The following is a 27,895-nucleotide window of genomic DNA, read 5'->3' as shown; positions in this document are numbered from 1 at the left end:
GACTGTAGATGACTCTGTTTACTTGCAAGCCGCCTTGTGTGTTAGGCCAGGAAGAATGAAGGCTTGGGGTCTCACAGGACATGTGACCATGTCACCTGGAACTGGAATCCATCTTAAACCTGGTGTTTTTCCATTTAGAAGGAGGGGTGGGGACCCAAAGAGACAAGATTCCCGCCTTGTGCCAAAGGTATATAAGGGGGTGGAACAGATCAAAGGGGATTCCAGTCATGAGAAATCCCCTAGCTACCATCTGAGCTGGAACAAGGACTGTATCGGGGAGAAGGATTGGGCCCAGACTAGAAAGAAGTCTAGTCTGTGAAAGAAGCTTATTGGAACATCTCTGAGGGTTTCTTAATGTATTAGGCTTAGACTTGTGTGTTTTTGTTTTATTTTGCATGGTAATTTACTTCGTTCTGTCAGTTATTACTTGGAACCACTTAAATCCTACTTTTTATATTTAATACCTGGGGGAGCAAACAGCTGTGCATATCTCTCTATCAGTGTTATAGAGGGCAAACAATTTATGAGTTTACCTGTATAAGCGTCGAGTAAAACGTATTTATTTGGGGGTTGGATCCCATTGGGAACTGGGTATCTGGGAGCTAGAGACAGGAGCACTTTCTGAGCTGTTTTCTGTTAAGTCTGCAGCTTTTGTGGGATGTGGTTCAGACCTGGGTCTGTGTTTGCAGCAGGCTAGGATGTCTGGCTCAACAAGACAGGGTACTGAAGTTCCAAGCTGCCAGGGAAAATGGGCTCAGAGGTAGTCTCCACACATCAGGTGGCAGTCCCAAGGTGGTTTCTGTGACCCAACCTGTCACAACATTATTTTCAAAAGATGACAGGCACTTTCAGTAATATCTTTATCACCATGCTTGATCATTGGTTTGTTGTTGCCTCAGAGGAAAAATTGCCTCCTAATGAATCAAAAGTACCATCTCCTGCAACATCTAGGTTTCCTTGGAGATTTCTATCCAGTTTTGAATTAGATAAAACTCTGTTTAGCTTATACATTACATATACTCATCATTCTGATTTTGATTAACACTTTTTTTCCAGCTAACTAATTCAGTAGTGTTTTTATTATTCCTGAGACAAGGTGGGTGAGGAAATATCTTTTACTGGACCAACTTCTGTTGGTGAAAGAGACAACCTTTTAAGCCACACAGAGCACTTGTACAGGTATGAGAGAGAAACTCCCAGCATCACAGAAAAATGCAAGGTGGAACAGATTGTTTAGCATAAGTAGTTAGCATGTGTTGTAATCAACCATTCAAGGTAGAGTGGCCTATTAAGACTTCTGCTGTCATGGGACAAAAAGAGGGAGTTAGTTGATTATAGATTGTTGTAATAAGCCATAAATACAGTGCTTATGTTCAGTCCATGATTTTTAGTGTCTGACAGAGTAATGAGTATAAGCCCCCAAGCTCATCTTTTGAAAGTTTTGTGCAGGATTCCTTTGAGGATGAGGACTGATAGGTCACTTTGTGAAAAGCGTTCACTCACAGGTGAATCGGGTGTTTTTGTCTTTTTATCATTTTCCTGTGTGAGTTCATTTGAGATCATAGTGATTGACTAGTTTCTCTCACACAGTTGTTGGGGCATTTAAAGGTATACCACAGGTTGAGATAGGCATATGTAAGATCCATGGAAGGATCTTTGGGGCAGGGGATTGTTGATTGACATGGCTGCAACTATACATCATTATTCCTGGTATTCTTGGACTTGGCCTGTTTTTAGTTTTTCTTCTGTTTCAATTTTTAATTTTTTTATAAAAATAATAACTAAGGAAACCAAGAGACCAAGAAGCAAAGAAAGACCCAGAACAGGAGGAGCTGAGGTACCTTCTTTTCATTGGTTCTGCTGCCTGTGTCTCGAAATTTATGAGAAAAATCTAGATAGGATATGGAAGTCCAGAAAACAAATTAGTAATAACTGATCTTTTCCTCCCTAATGTTGAGGAAAATGTCGATAACTGTTGGTAATATTAGTATTTGTAAATAACTATAGAAACATGTTAAAAAAATCTTAATTCTCTGCCCCAAATATTGAAACCAAGTTTACTCATATTTGTAAAATAAATACTTGCGGACTACTATGTCGCATTGCTCAGGGTTAACGATTGCATACTTCGTACTGTATACTTGAAGTGGAGGAATTCTTAAGGTCACCATTAGATGCTTTTCTCTTTAATTGCTTGACTTCTAACGATTTGAAGTTTTTCAAATGAAGAATTTAATGTAACGTTCTTGTAGTGTGTTAGAGGCTTTTTTGTATTAAAATGTGTCCTGATTAATGGTTAAAATAGGTCAATGAAGGGGGTGGAATTCCTGGTGTCTGTTGCTTGGTCAGGGGCTTTTCTGAACAGTTCACTTACTCTCATCACTTTTATTCCTTTGGCTGCTCCTTTTGCTGTAGTGTAAGTTCCTCTTGGTGATTCTCCTGTTCCCCAACGTTCCACTCAGCTTCTGCTCAGACTCTGGGGCTAGAATCAAGTTTCACCCTTTCCCTCTGTCTTGCTGCTAGTCTTTTGACAGGGGATGAAAGTCCCCTTGACATTTCACCTGTTCCCTGCTGCACCCGGTCATGATTGTTGCTGCTTCTGCGGGGGCTCTCCTGAGTACTTCACCTGCTAATCCTTTCCCCCCACCCTCCTTGTTGCACCTACCCCTGGGGCCAACATGCCCCGTGTTGCACTCTCACTCTGCTGTCTAAAACTGCCAGGTCTCAGGGGTCCCCTTGGTGTCATGCTTTCCATTCAGTCTTTTTTGCCTTAAATTCCTTAATACAACAGCACTGAACTACGACACCATGCTGACAAAAAGGGAGACCAGGCTCAAGAGGAGTAGAACAGCACCTGCTATGCTTTCATAGTGAGAAGGAGGACTGGGAGTCTCGCAACAGCGAAACGCGGGAGGAGAAAGAAGGGCTGAGCTAGCACCCGAGAACAAGACCACATTTGGTCAAAATGAGAGTTGAGGACAGGCAGGACCTGATTGCAGGTGCAAAGTGGCCCAGGCAGTACCAAAGTCCAACCCATTTTTCACGTGTTCTTACCTCAATTCTTCACTACTTATCCCTAGCTCAGTCCCTAAATTCCACACCCCATTTCAGAGCACCGCTACTTCTTCTGCTCTTACTGCTTGCCTGGGTGCCACCCTGGCAGTCTACCCCCCAAAACAGTCTAACACAAGCCCCTCCTATTTGTATTCTGTAAAATTTTTCACAAAATGTTTCAAAGTGCAGGTTTGGATACCTTTTCCTTTAAAGGTGTTCAGTTGTTAATCTTACAAATATTGTAAATTTAAATATATAGGAGGAATTCTGCCTGTCAGGACATGAAAATAGTCGTATTAAAGAGAAAATAGGTTGCATGGACAAAAATTGATTTACAAGGAAGAGAATAGTATTCACTAAAGTAAAATTCTTTGTATACACAGGGATCGAAAACCCGTGCCTGGCCCTGGCTTGTGGGGCTCTGACTCCACAGTTAAAAATCACTGTGTAGGTGCTCAGGCCCATGCTGAAGCCCAAGTTCCGAGACCCTGCAAGGGAGGAGGATCCCGGATCCTGATCTCCAGCCTGAACCCAAATGTCTGCACGGCGATTTTTTTAGCCCTGCAGCCTGAGCCCTGCCAGCCTGAGTCAGCTGACCTGGGCCAGCTTTTGCCATACGGAGGGTCTTTTATCCCTGAGTAGACGTATCCTTAGAGTGAAAGATATGAGGCTGATTTTGTTTAGTTCCCATTAGTAATGATTATGAAAATATTGTATCTCTTTATATTGTAGGTGTGTCGTCTACAAGACCAAGTAAGAAAAAGTGAACAGGGCCTTGGTGCTGCAGAAGGACACATCTCCAATCTTCAAGAAACCCAGGAAATACTCCAAAAAGAACTAGAGTTAACCAAAGCAAGGCTGAGAGAAACCACGGAATCATTGTATAATATTGAGGTAACCACATGATGGGAAAGCAAATGATTTAAAACACAATTACAGTGTTTACTGACTGTTTTTTAAACTTCAAGACCTGGTTTAATACAGTGGTTCTCAAAGCCGGTCCGCCGCTTGTTCAAGGAAAGCCCCTGGCGTGCCGGACCGGTTTGTTTATCTGCCACATCCGCAGGTTCGGCCGATCGTGGCTCCCACTGTCCGCGGTTCGCCGCTCCAGGCCAATGGACGTGCTGGCCGTCCTTCCCACAGCCCCCATTGGCCTGGAGCGGCAAACCGCTGCCAGTGGGAGCTGTAATCGGCCGAACCTGCGGACATGGCAGGTAAACAAACTGGTCCGGCGCGCCTGGGGCTTTCCCTGAACAAGTGGCGGACCGGCTTTGAGAACCACAGGTTTAATGGGTATATTAAACAAGTGGCTTCATATAGCCGTATTAAAAAAAAATGCTGATTTCCTTTTTTTTTTTTTCATTTCAAGGCTTAGAACATAAAAATTAGATATGAATATTTTAAGAGGTCATTTCTATTATTAACTGAGTGTTGCTACAAATACATCTTTCTCTAGCTAATTGAAATTGTACTGTAAACAACTCTGAGTAGCTTTATTAGAGCTAGAATTTTGTGTTTTACTCTTGTTGGTTTTCACTTCATGTGCGCTCAAACCATGAAATAACAAACATTTAATTGACATGTCCTTTTTTAAAATTTTCTTTTTAAAAGTGGAAGATATCCCTAAAAGACTGAGTAAGAAAGCTTCAGAAAGCAAATGCACAAAGGTTCACAATTACTGTAGAGTGAAAAAAGGTGTTAAGAATATTCTTCTCTTAAAACTAAATTCAACAAAAAACAGTAGTACTGTTTGGTGAACCTCTGACTTAGTCTGCTATATAAACATATAATTTATTTTTTGTTGTTTTGTGAACTAAATGTGCTGTAGGATTTGCATCTTAAATTATATGTGTGCTTATGTATGTGAAAATACTCTTTGTTCCCTCAGTTAATTTCCTTTTAAAAACCTACTGAGGCCTTACAGAAATGTAGGCTATTTAGACACCAATTTGCTTATTGTGTACTGTCATATTTTCTTTCCACTTACGGTTCTTGAAAAGGAAAACAGCATTTTCAATATGTATTTGTTTTTGTTGTTTTTTCCCTATCTGAAATCATAATTCTCTATTTGTGATGTCATACGTGGTTGCTATGGAAAATATCCTTTACATAGTAAATCTTTTAGGTAAATGCCTAAACGTGAATAATCCCATCCCCTATTTGGAAGAATAATTGTCTTTGCCAAGGTCCAATGTAAAAGATTGCTAGTTTAGTACTAGCATCTTTTTTTGTCCCAACCTGTAACATTCAGATAACCACTGTGCATTCAGAAAGAATAAGCATCCGAAATTTAAATGTTCACATTTAAGAAATGGTTAATACTAGCAATTGTCTCAGCAAGTTTTAGAATGTATTGATTAGAGCAGGGCGAATACTGCAAAAAGTGTCCCACGAATATTCATTTAAAAAAAACTCTGATACTCTCCAGATGCCTCATGTGTTGGCTTTTCATAAATAAAGCAAACACTGCTGGCAGGACTGTTTATTGTAACTATGAAGTTTAAGCAAATATTACAAAATATTACAAAATGTTCAAATGAATTTTGAATCCCTGATTACAAGGGTCCACCACAAAAACCTGATTCTTATAATTATGCCTGGCCAGGCAAGGAACAGAAAAACATACCATGTGAACTTTGTATCTGATCAAAACAGCTCAAATGTTGAATTTCAAGTGCTGAATACTTCCAGCCAACCATTTGCATATGATACATACAAACAAACATTACTTGCATAAATGATTTCTTGAAAAATTTCAAATAAGTAATAAATTAAAGAAAATATTTTGTCAGAAATATAATGACAGAAGTATAATTCAGGGAGCTCAAATATTTGTGGAGCTGAAAATAACAATGAAAACAGTCTTCATTAGGAGTCAGATTTTTGAATTATTTTGTTAATTATTTTATACTTTAATCATGTTATAATAAGGCACCTGTAAACAAGTGTTTAATGACCAAAAATGTCAATGCTAGTCCTATACACTGGCAGGAATTTTATTTTGATTCAGAGAAAGATTTCTGTTCAAAATACTTTTTTGCAGCTGCTGAGTCTCCATTATAAAGTTTGTATTTTCAGGGGGAACTAGAACAGGAGAGGCAGCAGCATGAAGCAAAGATTTCTGCTATGAGGGAAGAGGAGAAGATGAAAGTTGACAGAATGGCTCGTGACCTAGAAATAAAATGGACAGAAAATCTTCGGCAAGTGTTTTTTCGTTGTTTTAAATAGGAAAGAAAAGCATGTATTGAATGAAACAAGTCATTATTAATGCAATGTACAGGTACAGCAAATATTTTTGTAATTATATAAGCATTTCAAATTCACTTCTCAATAATACTTGTTAATTTTTATTTTTATGAAAGGCTAGATCATGTTTTAGTTATATTACTTTTTCTTTCAGACAGGAATGTAGTAAACTTCGTGAAGAGTTGAGGCTTCAGCATGAAGAGGATAAAAAGGCTGCCATGACTCAGCTCTTGCAACTGAAAGAACGTGAAAAAAATGCTGCCAGGGATGGCTGGCAAAAGAAGGTGGAAGATCTTTTAGACCAGGTAACTAGAACGGCTAGTTAAGTATCAAAGGAAAGTTATAATTTGGATTTAGGCTGCTGATGGTTTAGTACTGACTAATTGTATGAAAGCAGTATAAAACTTGTCTCTAGGCTTAATTTGGATGATGATAACTCATTAGATATTACTCAGTAATAACAATACTGATTTAATGTGAAAACCTTTCTTACTCATTAAAATGATGAGAAAGAGTATACTCTTTTTCCTTGTGGTACTGAACATGAGGAAACTGTTTTCATTTCTTTGGTATTCTTATCCACGCTCTGTGGATTTATGCCTCTCTACCTATTAATGTTTCTTGTTGTAGGTATTTATGTATGTTTATATTGCTTAGTTAGTTTTGTAATTATTTGGAGGTATCATACATGTTTACATTGATGGTACAGTAGAAAACATTTAAAAAGTCAAAATTTGCCAATTACCAGTATCACCACGCATTTACTGCACCTATCTCCTGCCCTAAATATGGGGAAAACTATCGTAATCTCAGATACTACTGTGTGGTAATTTTTGATAAATGCTGGCTTTTTAATTGCAGCTACTGTGTGTATTCATGCTAATATTTACTATAATAAAGTGCTTTCCCCCTGTTAAATCATTCACACAAATTCTTTGTTTTATACTTTTTTGCAATGCCAGTAGTGAAGTAGCATTGATTTGATTGACTACTTGGATGAAAAAGACAGATAAGAGAAGGCCAAACATAATTTTAGTGACAGAAAGGAATAGCTTTTCAGAAATGATTTAGTAAATACATGTTATTTTTGTGTCTGTATGGTGACTGCTTCAGCTATGGCTTCAACTTTGAGAGCTCAAAAACTTAAGTGTGCAGCTTTGTGCGCACAATTAATTATGGGTGCATATGTTAGTATTTCCCCATCTAATTACCTGATTTTATACACTGTGGGAAATTTAAGTTTGTCAGTGCTATAATTTGTGCCCATAAAAGTGGAGGCTTCTGAAAATCTTGACCTAAATTATCTTTTACAGCTTGAATGTTATCAAGGACTTTTGCTTGTCTCATTTTTAAGAGTTCATTCTCATTTTGAGTAGTAGTATTTTTGAAGACTCATTTACTCCCATTTTTTCAGCTTGTAAGTGGCACATTCTCAGTTACATTCCCAAAAGCAGCTCAATTTAAAAAGTGGTACATCAGCCAAAACATACTAAACTTTGTGTGTTTTTTTTAATTTGTGTTAAAAATACTTTAATTATGTTTAAGATACTTAACAAAATGTGTTGTAATTAGGGTTATCAATTAAATCGCAGTTAATTCACGCGATTAAAAATAGTTAATTGCAATTAAAAAATTAGTCACGATTAATCGCAGTTTTAATTGCACTTTTAAACGATAGAATGCCAATTGAAATTTATTAAATGTTTCTGAATGTTTTTCTACATTTTCAAATATATTGATTTCAGTTACAACACAGAATACAAAGTGTGTGCAGTGCTCAATTATATTACTTTTGATTACAAATATTTGCACTGTAAAAATGACAAACCAAAGAAATAGTATTTTTCAATTCCCCTAATACAAGTACTGTTGTGCAATCTCTTTATTGTGAAAGTGCAACTTACAAATGTAGATTTTTTGTTTGTTGCATAACTGCACTCCATAACAAAGCAATGTAAAACTTTAGCGCCTACAGTCCACTCAGTCCTACTTCTTGTTCAGCCAATCGCCAAGAGAAACAAGTTTGTATTTACAGGAGATAATGCTGCCCGCTTCTTACTTACAATGTCACCTGAAAGTGAGAACAAACGTTTGCATGGCACTTTTGTAGCAGGCATTGCAAGGTATTTATGTGCCAGATATACTAAACATTCATCTGCCTCTTCATGCTTCGACCACCATAGAATCATAGACTATTAGGGTTGGAAGAGACCTCAGGAGGTCATCTAGTCCAATCCCCTGCTCAAATCAGGACCAACACCAACTAAATCATCCCAGCCAAGGCTTTGTCAAGCCGAGCCTTAAAAACCTCTAAGGATGGAGATTCCACCACCTCCCTAGGCAACCCATTCCAATCCTTGACCACCCTTCTAGTGAAATAGTGTTTCCTAATATCCAACCTAGACTTTCCCCACTGCAACTTGAGACCATTGCTTCTTGTTCTGTCATCTACCACCACTGAGAACAGCCTAGCTCCATTCTCTTTGGAACCCCCTCTCAGGTAGTTGAAGGCTGCTATCAAATCCCCCCTCACTCTTCTCTTGTACAGACTAAATAATCCCAGTTCCCTCAGCCTCTCTTTGTAAGTCATGTGCCCCAGCCCCCTTATAATTTTTGTTGTCCTCTGCTGGACTCTCCAATTTGTCCACATCCCTTCTGCAGTGGGGGGACCAAAACTGGAGGCAATACTCCAGGTGTGGCCTCATCAGTGCCAAATAGAGGGGAATAATCACTTCCCTCGATCTGCTACTAATGCTCCTGCTAATACAGCCCAATATGCCTTTGGTCTTCTTGGCAACAAGGGCACACTGTTGACTCATATCCAACTTCTCGTCTACTGTAATCCCCACGTCCTTTTCTGCAGAACTGCTGCATAGTTAGTTGGTCCCCAGGCTGTAGCGGTGCATGGGATTCTTCCTTCCTAAGTGCAGGACTCTGCACTTGTCCTTGTTGAACCTAGTCAGATTTCTTTTGGCCCAATCCTCCAATTTGTCTAGGTCTCTCTGGACCCTATCCCTACCCTCCAGCATATCTACCTCTCCCCCCAATTTAGTGTCCTCTGCGAACTTGCTGAGGATGCAATTAATCCCATCATCCAGATCATTAATAAAGATGTTGAACAAAACTAGTCCCATTCCAGAGGACATGCTTCCATGCTGATGGTGCTTGTTTAAAAAAAATGCAGTAATTAAATTTGTGACTGAACTCCTTGGAGGAGAATTGTATGTCTCCTGCTCCATGGTTTTACCTGCTTTCTGCCATATATTTTGTGTTATGGTAGTCTCAGATGACGACCCAGAACATGTTGTTTGATTTAAGAGCACTTTCACTGCAGATTTGACAAAACACAAAGAGGGTACCAATGTGAGATTTCTAAAGATAGCTACAGTGCTCAACCCAAGGTTTAAGAATCTGAAGTGCCTTCCAAAATCTGAGAGGGACGAGGTATGGAGCATGCTTTCAGAAGTCTTAAAAGAGCAACACTCTGATGCAGAAACTACAGAACCCGAACCACCAAAAAAGAAAATCGGCCTTCTGCTGGTGGCATCTTACTTAGATGATGAAAATTAACAGGCGTCAGGCCGCACTGCTTTGGATCATTATCGAACAAAACCTGTCATCAGCATGGACGCATGTCCTCTGGAATGGTGGTTGAAGCATGAAGGGACATATGAATCTTTAGCACATCTGGCACATAAGTATCTTGTGATGCCAGCTACAACAATGCCATGCAAACCCCTGTTCTCACTTTCAAGTGACATTGTAAACAAGAAGCGGGCAGTATTATCTCCTGCAAATGTAAACAAACTTGTTTGTCTGAACAATTGGCTGAACAAGAAATAGGACTGAGTGGACTTGTAGGCTCTAAAGTTTTACAATGTTTTATTTTTGAATGCAGGGTTTTTTGGTACATAATTCTACATTTATAAATTCAACTTTCATGATAAAGAGATTACGCTACAGTATTTGTATTAGGTGAATTGAAAAATACTGTTTCTTTTAGTTTTTACAGGGCAAATATTTGTAATAAAAAATAATATAAAGTGAGAACTGTACACGTTGTATTTTGTTGTAATTGAAATCAATATATTTGGAAAAGTAGAAAACATCCAAAAATATTTAAATAAATGGTTTCTATTATTGTTTAACAGTGCGATTAATCACAATTAATTTTTTTTATCGCTTGACAGCCCTAGTTAATCAAGCTTCCCTGTTTTTCCGGAGTGTAAAAATACCAGTTAGACTGTTGGAAATGAGCATGTGCTTTGGGTTTTTTTTTTTCTTTTTCTGAATAAAGATTTTGGAACAGACAAATGCAGAAAAATAATGGTGAAAGGGAGAGAGGTTATTCTCAGGGTTCAGGGTAAGAGGAGAATTGTGGGCGTAGGAGACAACTTATGTATGTAAAAAGCTTATTCTGTCTTTTACGTTCATTCACCTGTGCCCAGCCACACAAACTAAGAGTTATGTCAGTGATTCTCAAACTTTTGTACTGGTGACTCCTTTCACATAGCAAGCCTTCCACCTTATAAATTAAAAACAATAAATGCTGGATGCAAAGCAGGGTCTGGGGTGGGGGCTGACAGCTCGTGACCCCCCAAGTAATAACCTCAGGACCCCTTGAGGGGTCCTGACCCCCAGTTTGAGAACCCCTGAGTTACGCCATACCATGATGGCGTGTGGAGACAGATGACTAATTAGAAGCTAAAACAATGCATTTTCCATTTTTCTTCACTTGTTACTTTTTCAGAAACAGATCCTCAGTTGGGATTCTTGTATGCTATTAACTATATTCTAGTAAAGTCTGACCTTGCTGGGGGATTTTATGGACTGTGATCTTGTCTGGTGGGTTTAGTTCTTTTTCAGGTTTTTTTACTTCTGGTTCTTGACAGCTTTGCTTTAGTTTCCTGCATCCCATACTCTCACCTTGAAATGGATTAAGTATTTTCATCTTGTTTCTCTGTGATTGGCAAAGGGGTTTTGCTGTAGCTCTGTGTGTAGTTTTTTTTTTTCTGATTCTGTCAGTCTTCTTTCTGTAGTTCTAGTAATCACCTACTTCTGGCAGTTTTAGGTGAGTACAGTATGTAAAGCTAACTAATAATGAGGAGGAAGATCTCTTCATACAAGTGCTGTGTGTGTGGAGTGTGTAGACCACTTTAATAAGTTGTTTGTATTTTTAGAATGAAGTTGGACCTAACCTTATGTTAAATGACCTTAAGAGGTCAGTCCATGTCTAAAAAATGGGCAAATGTTGAGGTAACTACATATTTTAGGCTTTTGGTAGCTAATTTTATTATATTGTGGTTGGAGGTACCCGGTCGTATTTGATTGGTTTTATTTCTAAAATTGCGTAAACATTTGGAGTGTGGTGTTTATAATTGTTTTTTAATGAGAGGCAGGCTTTGGTTTCTGGCCTTCAAGAAGAAAATTTTTTGTTTGAGCAAAGATTTGGGTCACAGCCATTTTGCTTCTTCCTACTTCAATTGTGTACTGCAATTCCCTGCTTGGAAATAATAAGGCTGTTTTTATAGATGTTAAGGGACTGATTGTCATTACCATTTACCACTCGGGAGTGTAAATGGGTTTTTAAGGAGGATGTAAAGTCCCTTCACACTGCTAGAATGGTGTGAAGGAGCTTTAGTGTACATGAGAATTAGGCTCAGTGGTCTCCATACTGAAGTTTGATTTTTGGATGAACCTGTTGAGCTGTTTTCAATCTCAAAGCCTGAAAATCAAAGTTCAGGATGTATACCTTAACTTTGGTAATAGCAATCCTATCCCTTCAATATTTTCTGTCATCTGTAGACCCGAAGGAGATGTATTTCCACATCTGTGTCTGGATATCTGTACTTTGCAAGTAGTTATACTTTCATTACCACAAGACGTATTTCTAGTACAGGGCCCTTTCTTTTGATCTATTGACCTTGCTGAGGGTTATTACCATGGTTTTAGTGGTTTTGGTTGTGGCCTTTTGAGAACAGAGAATCTACGGACAACTCACTAATTAGTTCACCCTCAGGATCCAGGATACAGGCAAAGTGAATAGCTTTCCTACAGAAAAAAGGATTTGTGATAAACAAAGAAAAGTGTCCTGATCTCTGCTCAAAGGGTGTAACATCTGAAGGTTATACTCAACTCAACCAAAGACAGTATCTTAATCTCAGAAGAGAGATAGAGGAAGATTGCAGGTATGATATATCTGCTAGCACCAACACGCTAGTATTATGACTGGAAAACCTACAGTGGGTCCACTTTGACACTTCAGCTATTATTGCAGTAATTAATAATAATAATAATTAAAATAGTAGTGGTAATAGTAGTAATAGAAGCTCCAACCAAGATCAGAGCGCCGTTGTGCTAGGCACTATACAGACACGTAGTAAGAGACAGCCCTTGCCACAAATATTTCAATATACCAGACAGACAAATCACAGAGAGAAGAAGTGACTTTCTTAAGGTCTTCCAGCAGGTTAGTGGTCGAGCAAGGAATGGAACCTGTATTTCCTGAATCTCAGTCCGGTATCTTATCTAATGGCCCACACAGCCTCTCAAACTTGCAGACACTAGAGAGATGCTATCTCTTCCAAACTAAACATCCGAGTGAATGTTCCAGACTCTGTAATTCGATCCCTACAGACTCAAATGGACTATCCTATGTCAGAACCAGAAAGGATCCTTGTCATAACTAATGCCAATCTGCACAGGTCGGGAGCACATTTGAAATCCCAAATGCCACAGTATGTTTGGTTCCAGGCAGGAATAAAGAAGAAGCAATGATCCAGCTCACCTCATTGCATTTCTAAATGACAGTACACTACAAGCATTGTTCAGATCTTTACCAACAAGAACACACAATGACGTACCTGAATTAAAAGGTGAGAACAAGGACCATTGCTCATCACAGGAAGGTACACACACTGTTAATCTTCCAGAAAATCATGTCTGGTGTGCTCATGCTCTTCACATCAAAGAAAAGGCAAACATTGCATACTGATTCAATAGGGAAGATACATACCCTAGGAAATGGAGCCTGCATGCACAGGCATACAAGATAACTCAAAGATTCAAAATAGTTTCAGTGCATTATTTTGCCTTAAGAGCTAAGAGAAAAAAATGAGTTCAGTTTTTGTAAGACCAAAAGTATACAGAAGTAGGGGCAATATATGCTCTAAGTGGCCCCAGGTTTTTTGTACACCTATATGCTCATTTCACTCCTAGAAAAAAAAAGAAAATAGCATCGAGGAATACTATTGGCTCCCATCTGGCTATGGAAGCTATGGTTTCAGACCTCACTTAGATGTGGATTTTGGTTCTACTGTCACTTCCACAAATTCTCAACCTTCTAAATCAGGAACCAGTTACCCATCTGATTCCTCATTTCTTATGTTTAACACTCTGAAAACACAGTAAATAATTAAGCTTTTTAACATCTTTAGTGATAGTTAAAGACACCCTGCTTTTGTCTCATAAGAAATCCATTAATGCAGCCTATGGGGCAATTTACATTTTGACTTTGAGTGATGCATCATAGAATCATAGAATATCAGGGTTGGAAGGGACCCCAGAAGGTCATCTAGTCCAACCCCCTGCTCGAAGCAGGACCAATTCCCAGTTAAATCATCCCAGCCAGGGCTTTGTCAAGCCTGACCTTAAAAACCTCTAAGGAAGGAGATTCTACCACCTCCCTAGGTAACGCATTCCAGTGTTTCACCACCCTCTTAGTGAAAAAGTTTTTCCTAATATCCAATCTAAACCTCCCCCATTGCAACTTGAGACCATTACTCCTCGTTCTGTCATCTGCTACCATTGAGAACAGTCTAGAGCCATCCTCTTTGGAACCCCCTTTCAGGTAGTTGAAAGCAGCTATCAAATCCCCCCTCATTCTTCTCTTCTGCAGACTAAACAATCCCAGCTCCCTCAGCCTCTCCTCATAAGTCATGTGCTCTAGACCCCTAATCATTTTTGTTGCCCTTCGCTGGACTCTCTCCAATTTATCCACATCCTTCTTATAGTGGGGGGCCCAAAACTGGACACAGTACTCCAGATGAGGCCTCACCAGTGTCGAATAGAGGGGAACGATCACATCCCTCGATCTGCTCGCTATGCCCCTACTTATACATCCCAAAATGCCATTGGCCTTCTTGGCAACAAGGGCACACTGTTGACTCATATCCAGCTTCTCGTCCACTGTCACCCCTAGGTCCTTTTCCGCAGAACTGCTGCCTAGCCATTCGGTCCCTAGACTGTAGCGGTGCATTGGATTCTTCCATCCTAAGTGCAGGACCCTGCACTTATCCTTATTGAACCTCATCAGATTTCTTTTGGCCCAATCCTCCAATTTGTCTAGGTCCTTCTGTATCCTATCCCTCCCCTCCAGCGTATCTACCACTCCTCCCAGTTTAGTATCATCTGCAAATTTGCTGAGAGTGCAATCCACACCATCCTCCAGATCATTTATGAAGATATTGAACAAAACCGGCCCCAGGACCGACCCCTGGGGCACTCCACTTGACACCGGCTGCCAACTAGACATGGAGCCATTTATCACTACCCGTTGAGCCCGACAATCTAGCCAGCTTTCTACCCACCTTATAGTGCATTCATCTAGCCCATACTTCCTTAACTTGCTGACAAGAATACTGTGGGAGACCGTGTCAAAAGCTTTGCTAAAGTCAAGAAACAATACATCCACTGCTTTCCCTTCATCCACAGAACCAGTAATCTCATCATAAAAGGCGATTAGATTAGTCAGGCATGACCTTCCCTTGGTGAATCCATGCTGACTGTTCCTGATCACTTTCCTCTCATGTAAGTGCTTCAGGATTGATTCTTTGAGGACCTGCTCAAATTCTCCTCTACCAATATAAAACCTCTTCTTGAAGTTCTACAGGATGGGCTATGAATACGGCTCATGGCCAGCCCTCAGTTGACATGGTGAGGCATATGAGAGGTAGTCTATGGTAACACGGGGTTTGCCAACATAGGGCTTTATAGGTGGTAACTAGAACCTTGAATCTGATCGAGAAGTGAATTGGTAGCTCTTTCAGGAATATATAATACTGCAAGGAATTCCAGGAGGACCTAATAAATTTGATTGATTGTTCAATGTGATAACATAGGAGAGTCATTTTAGAAAAAGATATGGAAGAACACATTGGAAAGTTTTTAAATTAAACTGCTTGTATTTACTGGTGGGTTCTGAACTATCTGTAACCTTGGGAGAAAGATTTAAGCATTGTTTTAGACAGCTCTGTGAAGAAGTCTACTCAGTACACAACAGTCAAAGTGAATGAAAAGTTTGGCTCTTTTAAAAAGGGGATAGAGGATAATACTCATTTACACAAGCAATGTTAAAGAATTCTATGGTATTATCAATTGTAATCCTTCACAACATAAAGTTATTGCCATCAGAGTCTTTTATTTTATATTATGTATACAGTATATCTCAGACAAGACTAAAATATTTTCCTTGTGAGAATGTGCTGTACAACTGACCAAGCCGTGTAAAAGTTTGACAATTCCTAAAGCATCAAATATAGGTTACTATCAGGTATGGGTTTTGGACTAGATGGATGAGTGGTCTGTCCCTTGATGAGGAGTCTCTTGTTCTTATCTCTGCTGTCTGGAATGGTATATAGTGAACATAGCAGAATGAAGATGTCTTTCTTGTCCGTTCTGCAAGGTACACCTATACCAATCCAGGTGAGTTTTCCCCATAAAAATACTCAGAGAGAATTCAGGAGCCATAAGTTTCTTTGGTTTTTAAAACTAGTTCTCACTTTTTTTCTTTCTTATTTTACTACTGGAGAGGTTTGTTCAACTAAGGAAGCAGGAAAATGCTCTTGGTTTTCCTTTTAGAATATCAGTGTGTTCTCTGTCTCTGCTTTCTGTTTTTGTATTGCATAAACCTATAGTTTGGGGAGAACTTAAATGTATGGGTAAGGTACTCCTTTGATTTCTCCCATTTTGTTGTGATACCTGTTAATATTTCATCACATGAGGATCCATTTTTTTATTGCCGGTGAGCAAAATGGGTGTTTATGCTTTTCGTGTACACCGGTCAGCTCGTACTGACTCGTCTGCCTTCACTATTTATCAAACAGATGTGGCAGTGAGATGACAGAAATGTTTGTGCCAGCTTGTTTTTGTTTTCTCTTGAAGTCCCATACTGTCCTGCTGCCAAACATTACAGTTGTGACATTCACCTTTTGTAACTTAGATTTTTAGCCTCCCCATAACATAAAGGATACAAGAAATATAGTAGGAATGGATAAAATATACCACATATGATACAGTTTGATAGACTCATAGACTTTAAAGTCAGAAGGGATCATTGTGATCATCTAGTCTGACTTCCTTCACATTGCAGGCCACAGAACCTCACCCACCCACCCCTGAAATAGACCCCTAAGCCCTGGCTGAAATAATGAAGTCTTCAAATCATGGTTTAAAGACTTCAGGTTAGAGAATTCACCATTTACACGAGTTCAAACTGCAGGTGATCTGTGCTCCATGCTGCAGAGTAGAGGTGGGCAAACTACGGCCCTCGGGACCATCCTGCCTGGCCTTTGAGCTCCCAGCCAGGGAGGCTAGCCCCCGACCCCCCCCCCCCCCGCTGTCCTCCCTCCCCCGCAGCCTAACGTTGCCGCCAGCGCTCTGGCCCGCCACTCCTGCCGGGCAGCGCAGTGGCGTGGCTGGCTCTGGCCGGGTGGCAGGGCTGCGAGCTCCTGCTGCTCTGAGTGGCATGGTAAGGGAGTGGGGGTGTTGGATAAGGGGCCAGGGGTCCCGGGGGGCAGTCAGGGGACAGAGAGCAGTTGGATGGGGCAGAGGTTCTGTGGGGGGTGTTGGTCAGGGGATGGTGAATGGGGGGGTTGGATAGGCGTAGGAGTCCTGGGGGGCCTGTCAGGGGACAGGGAGGGGGAGGCGGTTGGATGGGGCGGAGGTTCTGGGGGAGGGGGGCTGTGGGATGGGGAACAGGGTGGTTGGATAGGTGTGTGAGTCCCGGGGTCCTTGTCAGGGGGCAGGGGTATGGATAGGGGTCGGGGCAGTCAGGGGACAGTGTGGGTTGGATAGGGGGTGGGGCCCCAGGGGGGGCGATCATGGGCGGGGTGTCCCGGGAGGGGGCAGTCAGGGGACAAGGAGCAGGGGGGGTTGGATGGGTCGGGGATTCTGAGGGGGCAGTCAGGGGGGCGGGAAATGGGAGAGGGCTGAGGAGGGTAGGGGCCAGGCTGTTTGGGGAGGCACAGCCTTCCCTACCCAGCCCTCCATACAGTTTCGCAACTGTGATGTGGCCCTCAGGCCAAAAAGTTTGCACACCCCTGCTGCAGAGGAAGGTGGAAAAATCCCCAGGGTCTCTATCAATCTGACCCGGGGGAAAATTCCTTTCCTACCCCAAATATGGTGATCAGTTAAGTCTTGCCCATATACTCAGGGTCTATCAGGCAGATACTTAGAAAAGAATTATCTGTCGTAACTCAGAGCCCTCCCCATTTAGTGTCTCATTTCCAGCTATTGGAGATTTTTGCTACTGACAGTTGCCGATGGGCTACATGCCATTGTAGGCAGTCCTATCATACCATCCCCTCCATAAACTTATCAAGTTTAATCCTAAAGCCAGTTAGGTTTTTTGCCTCCACTGTTCCCCTTTTTTTGCCCCCACTGCTCCCCCTGGAAGGCTGTTCCAGAACTTCACTCCTCTGATGGTTAGAATCCTTTGCCTTATTTCAAGCCTAACTTGTTGATGGCCAGTTTATATCCATTTGTTCTTGTGTCCACATTGGTGCATAACTTAAATAACTCCTCTCCCTCCCTGGTATTTATCTCTCAGATGTATTTATAGAGAGCAATCACATCTCCTCTCAGCCTTCTTTTGGTTAGGCTAAACAAGCCAAGCTCTTTGACTCTTCTCTCATAAGGTAGGTTTTCCATTCCTCGGATCATCCTAGTAGCCCTTCTCTGCACCTCTTCCAGTTTGAATTCATCTTTCTTGAACATGGGAGACCACAATTGCACACAGTATTCCAGATGAGGTCTCACCAGTGCCTTGTATAACAGTACTAACACTTTCCTGTCTCTACTGGAAATACCTCTGCTGATGCGTCCTAGGACTGCATTAACCTTTTTCATGGCCGCATCACATTGATGGCTCATCATCATCTTGCGATCAGCCAATATGCCCAGGTCTTTCTCCTCCTCTGTCGCTTCCAACTGATACATCCTCATCTTATAGCAAAAATTCTTGTTGCTAATCCCTAAATACATGACCTTGCACTTTGCACTATTAAATTTCATCCCATTTCTGTTACTGCAGTTTACAAGGTATCATCTTGTATGATATTCCGGTCCTCCTCCGTATTGGCTATACCTCCCAACTTTGTGTCATCTGCAGTGTTTATTAGCACACCCACTTTTTGTGCCAATTTCAGTAATAAAAATGTTAAATAAGATTGGTCCCAAGACAGATCTCTGAGGAACTCCATCAGTAACCTCCCTCTAGCCTGACAATTCACCATTCAGTATGCCCCGTTCTAGTCTCCCATTTAACCAGTTCCTTATCCACCTTTCAGTTCTCTCATTAATCCCCATCTTCTCCAGTTTAACTAATAACTGTATCAAATGCGTTACTGAAATCCAGATAGATTAGATGGTCTGCATTTCCTTTGTCTAAAAAATCAATTATCTTCTCAAAGAAGGAAAGCAGGTTGGTCTAGCATGATCTACCTTTTGTAAAACCATGTTGTATTTTATCCCAATTACTGTTTACCTCTATGTCCTTTACTTTCTCTTCCAAAATTTGTTCCAAGACTTTGCATAGAATTGAAGTCAAACTAATAGGCCTGTAGTTTTTCTGGTTCACTTTTCCCCAGTTTCTTAAAAATGGGTACTATATTAGCAATTCTCCAGTCATAGGGTATGACCCCCGAGTTTACAGATTCATTGAAAATTCTTGCTATTGGGCTTGCAATTTCATGTGCCAATTCTTTTAATCTTCTCGGATGGTGATTATCCGGGCCCCCCGATTTAGTCCCATTAAGCTGTTTGACTTCCACCTCGTATGTGGTAATTTCTACCTCCATATCCTCATTGCCATTAGCCACCCTGCCACTACCCCACAGCACTTCATTAGCCTCATTTAAAACCAAGGCAAGGTTTTTGAGCCATCCCTAGATAATCTTTAATGTCCACCCCATCCTCAGTTTCAGTAGTCCCACTTCTTATACATTTTCTTCTTATTTATATGGCTATAGAACCTTTTACTATTGGTTTTAATTCCCTTTGCAAGGTCCAATAAAATGTGGGTTGGGTGTCCTGCAAATGAAAATGTTGGAGAACTACTGTGGTAGCCCACTTGAAAAGCACCGTCTTCCCATTAGAAATCATTCCAAAGGAATTACACTGATTTTCATCTCCATAAAACGTAGAGCTCTGAGTTATCTGGTCAGATATTTTTTTCTCTTTTTTTAGAAGAGTGAGAGGTTTAAAACCATTATAGCTCCAGTAATCAAGACTAATTATGGTTTAGAACGCCCATGGGTGTTCATCTGACAGTGGGTCAACACTTCTCACAAAACAATCACTCCATATCTGACCTGTCAGTCCTCATCCTGAAAGGAAACCTGTACAACACCGTCAAAAGACAAGCCTGGGAGCTTAAATTCATAACTTTGCTAGATATTAAAAATCATTGAATCAATTAAGACACTGGATTTATGGCTCATAATCTATAATAATCCGACCCGCTAACCCTCCTTTGTCCTACGACTGCAGAGGTGCTAACTGCCCACCTCACCCTGAATAGTCTCTTGCAACGTATGTTAACTCCTTATGCTTTGGAATGCATGGGCATTCTAAGTCCAGGGTTTGTGTTGAGGGAGGAAGCAGAGACCAGGGAGAGCTGGGGCAGAAGTGAGTGAGTCAGGGTGGAGCCAGGGGTGACACATACCCTGCATTCCCTCACCATACCCTGCATTTATTCCATAGAGAGACACCCCTGACATCATGTCCTGGGAGTCCCAGAGATAACTATAGTCAGGGCGGAGACCCTAGTAGCATGATCCCAATGGACCGAGGCTGCTAAGAGGCCCACCGCGAACCTGGAATCCCGCAGATCCTGTGGGATCCTTTGAGATTTCTGTTTAGGCCCTGTGACCTATTACATATTGGACAAACCCTGCTCCCTCAACAGAATAATGTGGGGGGACCTTTGCAGCTATTTCCTCGTTCAAAGCGTTACCATAGGTTTGCCCCCTCCCACGGGAGAGGATGATTTGGCCCATCCTGGTAACTGCATACTTGAAATTCCTATTTCAGTTTAGGACTGGATGATTTCGGAATGCATTCTCATTGAATCACAGGTGCAGTGAGAAGATTCACAAAGGTATTGTGTAGTAGTGCTTTAGCAAGGAATATGTCTATGTAATTACTTGAATAGCTGGATACTGAAAATTCTGTTTAAACTAGCAGTCAGTATGGAATGCCCTCTTGCACTTACATTTTGTCATAAATCAAGGGGTAGAGCCTCAGCTAGCGTAAATTGTCATGGCTCCATTGGAATCATGTTACCATTTCCTCCTCTGGTTCTCCCAAGGACTTTAATGGAGCTGTGACAATTTACACCACCTGAGAATATGCCCCAGTGTTCCTTTACGTTCCCCTATCCCTCAAACTCGTACTTGTTACGGTAGCTTTCTGATAAAGAAAGAGTTGTCTTCTTGTAGGCCTGGTTGTCTAAGAATGGAAAAGTCCTCTGTATTTAGTAATTGTCCTTTTTTTGTTCATTTGCTTATTTACCACTTTACAAGAGCACTCATTTGAAGTACATCTCTTCTCGTTGTTAATGTGCATTAGAAGTTCCTCTGTACCTGACAGAGTGAATCAAAAGGGAACTATAGATTTCCAGAAATAATTTGAGTGAAACACTGTCATGCAGTATAAGAACATACAGGAGTCAAGAGGCTGGCTTTGAAGCTTATCTCTCAATTTGAAATATTTGAAATAATTAAAGTTGGCAGAGAATTGTTTATAAGATATGAGAGCATTTCTCCTGAATGAAAACCTTAGCTAGGCAAAAATTGGCCAGATTTGAAGTAAATTCTTCCTTGGTGTTAGAAATGTAAATACAATAGGTTCTGCTTAATAGCAATCCTGATACTCGCAACTTCCAGTTAATGGCAACATATTGCAAGGAACCAATCCCATGCCATTAATATAATTGTTAATGGGATTCAGCTATTAGAAATGACATGCTGCTTTTTAACAACTTTTTTTTAGGAAGAAAGGCGCCACCTGCAGGCAGGTTACCGAGTCTGAAGCCAGGGAGAAGAAAGTGATGATACTTGCCTTCTCTGGCTGCAGCTCCACAAACCTACCTATGATCATTACTCAGCCTGTCCCAGCACTTCCTTCTGGGGATGCAGCATGGCAAACCTACCTGTACATAGGGACCATACAGGAGATAAGGGGCTTTAGGCAGGGGGTTGACGGGGAGGCTGTGGTCAAAGCAGTAGCAGGGAAAAGGGCTTCAGCCTGGAGGCAGGCGCTGCATGGTGCCTCTCCCTGTGCTCTGCATCCTGCCAGGGGACTGCACACAGGAAGTGCTGGGACTTGCTGAACCCCAACCCCCCCGAGAGCACCAGAAAAGATACTGTGCAGTTCCGTGGACCCCAGTGCCCCCATTATCCATAGAAATACCTGTCATCCGGGCAGCAGCCCCCAACCCACAGGTAGATTTGCAGGGCTGCAGCCAGGGAAAGCATGTCCCAGCTCTTCCTTCCCTGGCTGCTGCCTTGCAAGCCTACTTCCCACTTATTAGCAACTGCCAGAAAATAGCAACTTTGGACTGGCAACAAGGAGTTACTAAAAGCAGAATCTACTGTATAGCACTTTCAGACTTTTTATCAATAAAAAATTCCATTCCTTAATGTGTGTGTTCATCTCAGACAACGTACAGTCAAGCATAGCAGCAGGTATCAAGTTAGAGGGAACATCAGTCAATGACTTCATAGTATAGACATCAAATTTCATTTACTAGTTTCATGTCATCTTAAGCCTTTTCCACTATATTTGAAAAAGATAATCCAGATCCTACTTATTGCTTCATATTGGCATTTCCCTCCCAGACCTTGTTACATCTCTGACATCCCTAGTTAGGCTATGTCTACGCTAGCACTTTTGTTGGTAAAACTTGTGTTGCTCAGAGGTGTGGAAAAAACCGCTGACCGACATAAGTTGCACCAACAGAAGCGCCGGTGTGTACAGTGCTATGTCAGTGCTCTTTGGGGGTGGTTTAATTATGCCAACGGGAGAGCTCTCACCTGTAGTCATAGAGGTATAGCTATGCTGCTGTAAGGTCTCTAGTGTAGACATAGCCTCAGTCTATCCAACTTCCCAGTCATGAGAAAGTAGTAACCACCAAGTTCCAACAATGTGCAACATCAGCCAACATCCTTTATGCATCATAGTCAGAGTTCAAACCGGGGACAGTAGAGAGACAGCACTCAAAGACTGATCTCCTTTTGACCATGAGCAAAGGCAAGATCTCCATGCTCATGCTGCTGAACCATTATACAGCTTTTCAGTCTCTAGACCATAAGATCCAGCTAACCTGCCTACGTGACATCGGGTAGGAGATGACACCACATTCTACGGTTGTTCCAGTTGTTCCTCTCTAGCGGAGCTCAGAATAGTGATGGGTAACTATTAGTCCTCTCAGAAGGCCCTCACCTGCAGGCCCCCCTGGGAAATCTTATATTATCCCCGAGAGACTCCCCCTTTCTCTTCAACAGCTACATGAGACCACTGGGAGAGACAGTGAGACTCTGTGGGCTCAGCTCCCAGTAATATCCCAACAACAATCTACTATATATCTCTTTCACCACTGATGAAACCACTACCATGATTTAGATGTCAGAATGCCTGTGAAAAAATCAGCCCTTGGATGAACAGCAGCTGGCTGAGGTTGAGCTCAGGTAGGCTAAAGTGATACTGGTCAGAAAAGTGAAATGCTCTGAATAACTAGCCAAGATGCTATTCTCCCCCATCCCCTGTTCCTTGAAGACATACAGCCTCTATTTGTTGTGCAATGCTCTGAGGGCCTGTTTGATTCCTCCCTAAAATTGGATTATTAGGTGGACTAATTGTCTAACATTGCCTTCTTTTGCCTGTAGTTTGTGAGGATACTTTGTCCCTTTCTTCTGGTCAAAGACCTGGCCAGTGTTTGATCCATGCGATTGTCACCTGCAGGCCACATTACTGTAATTCATTATATCTGAAGCTGAATGTGAAGACAAGGCACAGGCTCCAGCTGGTACAAAATGCATCTGCCCAACTCGTCCATAGTCCAAGAGGGAGCTAGATTTTATTCTAGCTTTCATATGATCAAAGGAATTGTTAACTAAATTCTGATAACTGAATATTGTTGGTGATGCATGAGCCAGAAAGAATACAGTTTGAACTTCTGGAACTGGTAGTTTAAAACAAAAACAATAACAGCGTTGTTTACTTGTAAACTGAGTAGTTGTGCCCTGGAAGTCATATATGGACAATAAACACGAATTTCACTTCAAGATGTATTTCATATTTGCCATCACATACACAATGTAGAAGTGAATTGCTTACACACCAGTTTTTCTCTCCTCTTGGTAATAAATTGTTAGGAACATAGGAATTGCCATACTGAATCAGGCCTGTGGTCCATCTAGTCCATACGTCTCCAACAGAGGCCAGCACCAAGAGCTTCAGAGAAAGCATGCAAGAAACCCATAGGCAGATATGGGCTAATCTGCTACCCATTAAAGTTTTTGTCCTAACTCTTAAAAGTTAAGGATTGGTTTATGCTCCGAAGCATGAAGTTTTATATTTCTTCCAAAATTTGTTTTAGCATTTGCTATTGCAACTCTGAATATTCTCTTAACTACTGCATATTTTCGTTGGATAAATATCCAGTCCCTCTTTGAATCTTGCAAAATTCTTAGCCTCAGCAAGATCCTGTGGCAATGAGTTCTACAGTCTAGTTATCAATTTGTAGAATTATCAATTCCCCACCTCCCTTCAATTTCATGGAATTTCCCCTTGTTCTACTATGAGACAGGGAGAAAAGATCTTGATCTTCCCTCTCTAGAGGCTTGCTGTATAGACGAGCCTGAGACCTTTCATGATTTTTTTTATACTTTTATCATGTCCCCTCTTAATCATCTCATTTTTAAGGTAAACAATCCTAATCTTTTTCTATTGCTTCATGTGATCTTTTCCATGACCCTACTCATTCTTGTTGTCTTTCTCTGAACTTCCTCTAATTCTGCCATATCCATTTCGAGTGCACACAGTATTCCACATGAGGGTGACCCATATAATGACATCATAATATTTTCTGTATTATTCTCCATACCGTTCATTATGCACCCTACCATTTGTTTGCTTTTTTGACAGCAGCTGCACATTGATCTTGATTGAGCTGTTCAGTGACACCCAGATTTTTTTTTTCCTGAATTGATCCTCTTAATTTAGAATCCAGTAAGGCAGTGGTTCCCAAACTTATTCCGCCGCTTGTGCAGGGAAAGCCCCTAGCGGGCCGGGCCGGTTTGTTTACCTGCCGCGTCCGCAGGTTCGGCCGATCGCGGCTCCGGAGCAGCGACCCGCGGCCACTGGGAGCCGCGATAGGCCGAACCTGCGGACGCGGCAGGTAAACAAACTGGCCCAGCCTGCCAAGGGCTTTCCCCACATAAGCGGCGGAACAAGTTTGGGAGCAACTGCAGTAAGGTATATCAGTAGTTCAAATTTTTCCCTCCAATGTGCTCTGCTTTGCATTTAACATTGAACTTATCTCCCGTCGTGTTGCCCATTCACCTAGCTTGGTTAGGTGTCTCTGAAGTTTCTCACAGTCTTCTCAAAACTTCACTAACGTAAATAATTATCATCTGGAAATTTTTGCACAATTTTTATCTGTTAGAGCGGGCTGGAAGAAGACAATGCCATTTCTCAAAACATTTTGAGGTTTTGAAATGAAAATACAAGAGAGCAAGAGAGAGCACACACAGAAAATGCACTCTCTCTGTAACTTGAGGGATAAGGCTGCCTGATTCAGAGTAGGGACTTGAACTTGGGTCTCCCAAATACCAGGCCAGTACCAAAACCACAAGGCTAGAAAGAGAGAGTCTCTCTCATGCCCTCACGCTTGCTCTCCCTCTGGTCACAGAGTCCATCCTAGACCCAAGAATCCTTCCTGACATAATTGCTGCTGAAACTGGTGTTTTTGTGAAACATTTTGGTTTCAACAAAATGAAATTTTTCAATGGAAAAATGTTTCATCAAAAATATTTTGACCAGCTCTAATAAATATAGTAAACAATATTCGTATTGTGTTTTTGTCTTCTTTTCTCTTTCCAATATAGGGTTCATGCTATGTTATATTGTTTTAGCTTCTGTCACTTTTCAACTTCCACAAAGGAGAGATTGTAGCATAAATATTCATAGATTTTAAGTCTAGAAAGGACCATTAGATTAATCTGGCATCCTGTATAACATAAGCCATAGAACTCACCAAGTTATCTCTGTAATGAGCCCAATAACTTGCGGTTAACTAAAGTCTTTAGGCATCCAGTCTTGATTTGAAGACATAAGAGATGGAGAATCCATCGCTTCCCGTGTTCACTTGGTCCAATAGTTAATCACTCTCATTTGTTAAAGCATTTGTACTTTATTTCTAAATTGAGTTTGTCTGGCTTTAACTTCCAGTAGTTGGTTCTTGTTATCCCTTTTTCTGGTAGGTTAAAGAGCCCTTTAAGTAACTGGTTCTTTCTCCCAATGTAGGTACTTATACACCAGGGATGGGCAAACTTGTTGGCCCTAGGGCCACATCAAGGTTGCGCAACTGTATGGAGGGCCAGGTAGGGAAGCCTGGTCCCTGCCCCCATCTGCTCCCTCCCACTTCCCGCCCCCTGACTTCCCCCCCCTCAGAACCTCCGACCCATCCAACCCCCCCCTGCTCCTTGATTCCTGACTGTGCCCTCCCAGGACCCCCTGCCCCTAGTGGCCCCCCAGAACCTCACTCCCTATCCAATCTTCCCTACTCCCTGTCCACTGACTGCCCCACCCCCTAGCCACACCCCCGTCCCCTGACAGGCCCCTGGGGACTCCCATGTCTATCCAACCCCCCTGCTCCCCGTCCCCTGACCGACCGCCCCCGAGCCTCTGCCCCATCCAGCCGCTCCCTGTCCCCTGCCTGCCCCCAGGCACCCCCCTGCCCCTTATCCAACTCCCCTACTCCCCGCCCCCTTACCATGCTGCTCAGAGCCGCAGGAGCTCGCAGCCGCACCACCCAGCCGGAGCCAGCCACACAGGAGCAGCGGGCCAGAGCACTGGTGGCACAGTTCACTGAAGCTGCGGGGGAGGGACCGGGGGCTAGCCTCCCTGGCCAGGAGCTCAAGGGCCGGGCAGGACGGTCCCACGGGCCGTAGTTTGACCATCTCTGTTATACATCATAATCCAGTAATTTATTTATCTTCTTTTTGATAAACTAAATAGATTGAGTTCCTTCAGTCTCTCACTGTAAAGACATTTTTTCCAGCCCTCGAGTCTTTTTATGGCTTTTCTCTGCACCCTCTCTAATTTTTCAACATCCTTTTTAAAATGTGGACAACAAAACTGAATGCAGTGTTTCAGTATTGGTCTTGCCAAAGCTGTATACAGGCGGTAAAATCACCTCCATACTTCTACTCATTACTCCCCTGTTTATACATCCAAGGATCACATTAGTCCTTTTTACCACAGTTTCTCACTGGGAGCTCATTGTCAATTGATTGTTCACTATGACCCCTAAATCCTTTTCAGAGTCACTACTTTCCAGGATAGTTCCTCATTCTGTAGGTATGACCTACATTCCTTGTGTCACAGATATGGTTGAGCTCTCTTCTCTTGGACACTCACCAGACTGTTGTGAGGGAATCCAAACCCTGAATCTCCATGTGCCTTATGCCTACAGAGTTTGACCAGTGTCCAGACACTCCCCCTGGCTTGAGGTCTCTAGAACTCACTCTAACTCCTCCTTCTGAGATCTGAGACCTCATGGTCCAACTGCCTCCCCTCTCAGATTCCCCCATAACTTATGCACACCCCTTCCCAGAACTCCACCTTGTGAGCTCTCAAAGTTCACAAGTTAACTTTTCAGTGGCACACGATAGTGAAAGCAAACAGGTACGCAGACATCCTTTGCACAGAAGTCTAAAACATCATTACCCTTTACTTGAGAAAAAGCACAAGAGAATATAGATCATTTAGAAAACACCAAACACTGTGAATCCAATGCACTTCACTCTAGTTCACACTTCCTTTGGGAATCCTTGGGAGACCCTGTGTGTTCAGGTAGGCAGGGTTCCCCCATGCTTCATCCAGTTCCTACAGAAGACAGGTTGAGCTGGTGAAAATGGTTTAAGACCCCCGAGTAGAGCAGCTTATGCTGTCTTATAAAGATTCAGTCCCTCTGTCAGGTGACTTTTTTGCCAGACCATCTCCCCCTAACAAACCGGTTCTCTTGGGTGGGAGCCAGCCTATCCTCTAAGATGTTTGTATATGATTAGAGGACCATCCCCAAGTTAATAAC

The 27,895-nt window shown here is 41.8% G+C and overlaps 1 protein-coding gene across 10 annotated transcripts in view; it reads left to right on the top strand.

The window, feature by feature from the left end:
* FAM184A (family with sequence similarity 184 member A) overlaps positions 1 to 27,895 on the top strand; it is a 168,952-nt gene that overhangs the window by 95,395 nt on the left and 45,662 nt on the right. For all 10 annotated transcript variants that reach the window (XR_012638821.1, XR_012638822.1, XR_012638823.1 and 7 more), the window contains exons 7-9: positions 3,787 to 3,948; positions 6,133 to 6,254; positions 6,455 to 6,605. Coding sequence is in view for 7 of the 10 variants with exons in the window: in XM_074948319.1 (XP_074804420.1) it covers positions 3,787 to 3,948; positions 6,133 to 6,254; positions 6,455 to 6,605 (435 nt within the window). In the remaining 3 variants the exon portion in view is untranslated. The remainder of the gene's footprint in view (positions 1 to 3,786; positions 3,949 to 6,132; positions 6,255 to 6,454; positions 6,606 to 27,895) is intronic.

Source organism: Natator depressus, chromosome 3 (genome assembly GCF_965152275.1).
Source record: "Natator depressus isolate rNatDep1 chromosome 3, rNatDep2.hap1, whole genome shotgun sequence".
Classification (NCBI taxonomy): domain Eukaryota; kingdom Metazoa; phylum Chordata; order Testudines; family Cheloniidae; genus Natator; species Natator depressus.
Note: the sequence above shows the minus strand (reverse complement) of the source record. Positions and strands in the feature narration are given on the sequence as shown.